General features: G+C 30.7%; 1 protein-coding gene across 1 annotated transcript; it reads right to left on the bottom strand.

Moving 5' to 3' along the window:
- Positions 1–1,479: 1,479 nt before the first annotated feature.
- Positions 1,480–3,267, bottom strand: LOC149482312 (cilia- and flagella-associated protein 99-like). The gene has a single exon (XM_089703818.1). It carries the CDS (start codon positions 3,265–3,267, stop codon positions 1,480–1,482), a length of 1,788 nt encoding a protein of 595 aa, XP_089559944.1.
- Between the last annotated feature and the right edge of the window lie 352 nt (positions 3,268–3,619).

Below are 3,619 nucleotides of genomic sequence, written 5' to 3'. Positions count from 1 at the left end.
GGACGGCTCGGTGATTGTGAGCAGAGTGTTCTCTCCCAATTAGGTGGTTATTGACGTTTTACTGTTATCAGGTAAATCTCGAAACGATGGCCCTTATTCGTAGTATCTTTAAATTACTCAGATAAAACCGTGAACTCGCATTTGTATGGCATTAATTAGGCTGAAACGTTTATTTTGAGCACATTTTATTTTTAATCACTTTTTATATACGCGTGTAATTACCGTTGATAAAAATATCATCAAGTGCAGTGATTATAAATTTTAGTTTGTTTGATAATTTCATATTAAAACAAACTAATTACGTGCTATGTAGCTTTAAAATTAATGCAAGATTTTATTAATTTGTTTAAAACGTGTAAGTACTTCCATTATATTAAGGTATATATTATGAAAGAGGATATTGTTATAAAATAACTTCCATTGCATTTTATGATTGGATGCTATGATTCCATAATAAAATATGTTTTCTTGTGAAATCCAGCCATATTTAACCATATCCATTAAGTTCATAATACATGGTACTTTACTGTGTAAGTAATTTATTACACAAAAGACAACCATATATTATAATCTGTTACAAATATTACCATTATAGTCAAGTGTGTACAGTTCACGAATAAGACGTAAATTAATACGTTAACTATATACACGACAATCCAGAGGTCAGGCATGTCAGCCGACATTTATCCCTAAAAGGGAAGCTGTTAATAGAGTCATTCAACGTTACAGGCCGAATTATCTACAAAGAGAGAAGTCGGTTCGGTATCGGTCGGATATATAAATTTATTTGGTGGTTGTCGAGGCGACACGGGCGCCCGCGCCTCTATCTCGCCGCGTAATCTTGAACATTGGCGTTAAAGAATTTAAATTATACGCCGATACAAATGAACAGGCGACCTCGACTTATTTATTGCCTTAATCCAAATTATATTGACTAGGTTTTCGGATTTCGAGAAATTGTCACGTTATTTGTACTATTATGTCGATACCGATTGAAGTCTATTAGTTCTTTATCATCTTAAAATATACGCTTCTTTGGATCGTTGACCAAATGAGTTTCTTTATAGTTACAAAAACGTATTAACAAGATGGGGACGTTAAGCCTTTGCCGTTTACTTTTACATCATGGATAGTGTCTAAACTACTATGTATAGAAGTTTTTGTAATCTATATTACTAATTAAGATGCGACCATTTTATACAGGCTTCGATAGGATGTGCCTGCGGATACCATTACTTAATGTGTCTTATAGCATAATTTCTCTGATATATTTCTCGCCTCGAGAGATTGTTATTTAGTACATAGTTATATAGGTATTAAGATAATTGATTTCAGTGGATAAACCTTTTTTATAAACAACTTGATAGTTAATGTAATACGTAAATACAAAGGAAAAACATAATTAACAATAATAACATAATAATCGTAGACTATAACATTTAATTTTCAATTAACACAACGTTTTTTTCGCACAAAAATTCACGCAGAAAGTTGAGCACGTAATTTTCGTTTCTCTTCTAAAATTCTTTTCAGATCGCTTATTTCCTTCGATGTTGAAGTGGTAACCTGATGATTAGAATTCTTTTTACTTTTGCGAACTAATTCACGTTCACTCATAAATTTCTTTATATCTTCTTTGGTTTCGATCAGGCCATTTTTTGCAGCTAATTTATCATCTTTTATCTGTTTTCTTTTCTTGTCAAGTTCTTCTTTTAAACAAATTTTCATAGAACTTAATCTTTCTTGTAATTCGGCTATAGACATTTCACAGAGCAAACCCAGACCAGACGATTCAGTTAAATCAATGATTTTAGGTACTTTCGCTTTTTTGGCAATAGCTGATAAAATTTTAATTTCTTTTATCATATTTATTTTCCTCTCTAATTCTTCTTGTTTTACTTTTATGGCATTAGCAATCATTTCCTCACTTTCCTTCTTTAGTTTTTCTGCCATTTCTTTTTTTCGTAACGTTGCGTTATTTTTGGCTTCTAATAAATTTAATTCAATAAGAGAAAGTTTTTCTACTTGTTTTCTATTTTTTTCCATTTCTTGTTTCCTCCACATTTCAATTTCCTCATCCCAAAGCTGTTTTTCTTTTATAAAGTCTTCGTATTTTTTCTTATTTTCATCTTTGAATTTCTTTTTAGCAATAAGCGCTTCCTCATAAGAAATCTGACCCATTAAATGTTTCCTTTCTATATCTAAAAGTCGCTCTCTTTCCTTTTCTTGCCGATCAAAATCCTGCAATTGTTCAATTTTACGAACGTTTCTACAATTAGATATTATATCTTGTAACCACTCAACTTCCTCGTTTTGCGTTTGTTGGATCCTTTTATTCAACCTTTTAACAGTTGCTACTGTTTCTTTGATTTGAGGTGCAGAATTGTGTATAACAATTTTTTTATTTGTGTCTGGTAATGTTTTCTTATAATCAGTTTCCAATTCATTTTTAATGCTTGAAATTTTTTGGTAGTATTTTTCAGATTTCCCTCGAGCAAAGTGAAAATCATTTGTTTTTACTGTATTCAATAGCTGGGTAGCCTTTTGTTTATTTTTATCGTGCAAAGCTTTCAATTTTTTATCAATAACATTTTTGGCTAACATTTTATTTCCTTTCTTTTGTAAAGAATTGGGAGGAGTTTCGGGTGTTGGAGATGAACCTGGAGCCGGGCAGTGATCTTGATGCCCTTTTCTTTTCAATACATTTGGCTGTATCGGCACAGTTAATGGCTTTGCTTTTCTTCGCTCAATTCTTTTCAAGTATTCAGCATAATTATGTGCCATTTCACTTATGTAAGGCTGCCAATTAAATAAAGGGCTAATTATTTTGTCAGTTATGAAATTTGTGTCATAGCTACTTTGTGCTACTTGTGATACGTATGTCAACACTTCATTGTTGCTCAAAAAATTTGTGAATGTACTTAACAATGGTTTACTTAAATTGAAGAGACACTTGTATAAATATGACATATCGGTTGGCGTAATTTGAAATGTAATGGCGTGAAAAATAATTATGAAATAGTCTAGATCTTCTTCCGTAAGTTCATCAGACATATGAGCGGCGATTTCTTTCAAAAATTCACCATGTTTTTGTATGCCTAAAAATGCTTCCGCTATCCAAGATAGCTTAGTATCTTGTATATTTTCAGGACACTTCTCGATATATGTTTTCATGTATTCGTATGGAGATACTTCAGTGCTTGCTCCATAGTCCATTATTATATTTCTCAACACCTTTACATTACTTGATGTATAATAGTATACCATAATATAAGAGTTTGTTGTGGTTGATAATTTTACATAGAAAATTATAGGCTGACATAAAAATATACGAATGAGACATTAAGATGAAACTTACGTAATTTAGTTGACAGTTGAAACATTTTATTTTAGTCAGCCAGTATTGAAATGGTGTTTAAATTTTATATTGTACCTACTTTTTGTAATTTTTCTGTAAAACATCTTTTCACCATTTATCTTTTCTTATAGTTTTTATCTTATTTATATTATAACAATCCAATGCTGGCAATAGGTAATATTAGAAATAGTATGTACTATTTTGATTATAGTTTAATTTCAAATAGGTATCAATTTAAAATTATAAATATAAATTTACTCA

This window comes from Colias philodice, chromosome 15 (genome assembly GCF_061535455.1).
Source record: "Colias philodice isolate Cphi_HAF_F1 chromosome 15, ilColPhil1 Martin Lab GWU primary, whole genome shotgun sequence".
In the NCBI taxonomy this organism is placed as follows: Eukaryota; Metazoa; Arthropoda; class Insecta; order Lepidoptera; family Pieridae; genus Colias; species Colias philodice.
The sequence above is the reverse complement of the archived record's forward strand: the minus strand, read 5'-3'. Positions and strand labels throughout refer to the sequence as shown.

What these genes read in the sequence shown, in the direction of transcription:
- LOC149482312 (XM_089703818.1), bottom strand. Translation starts at nt 3,267, where the DNA reads ATGGTATACTATTATACATCAAGTAATGTAAAGGTGTTGAGAAATATA.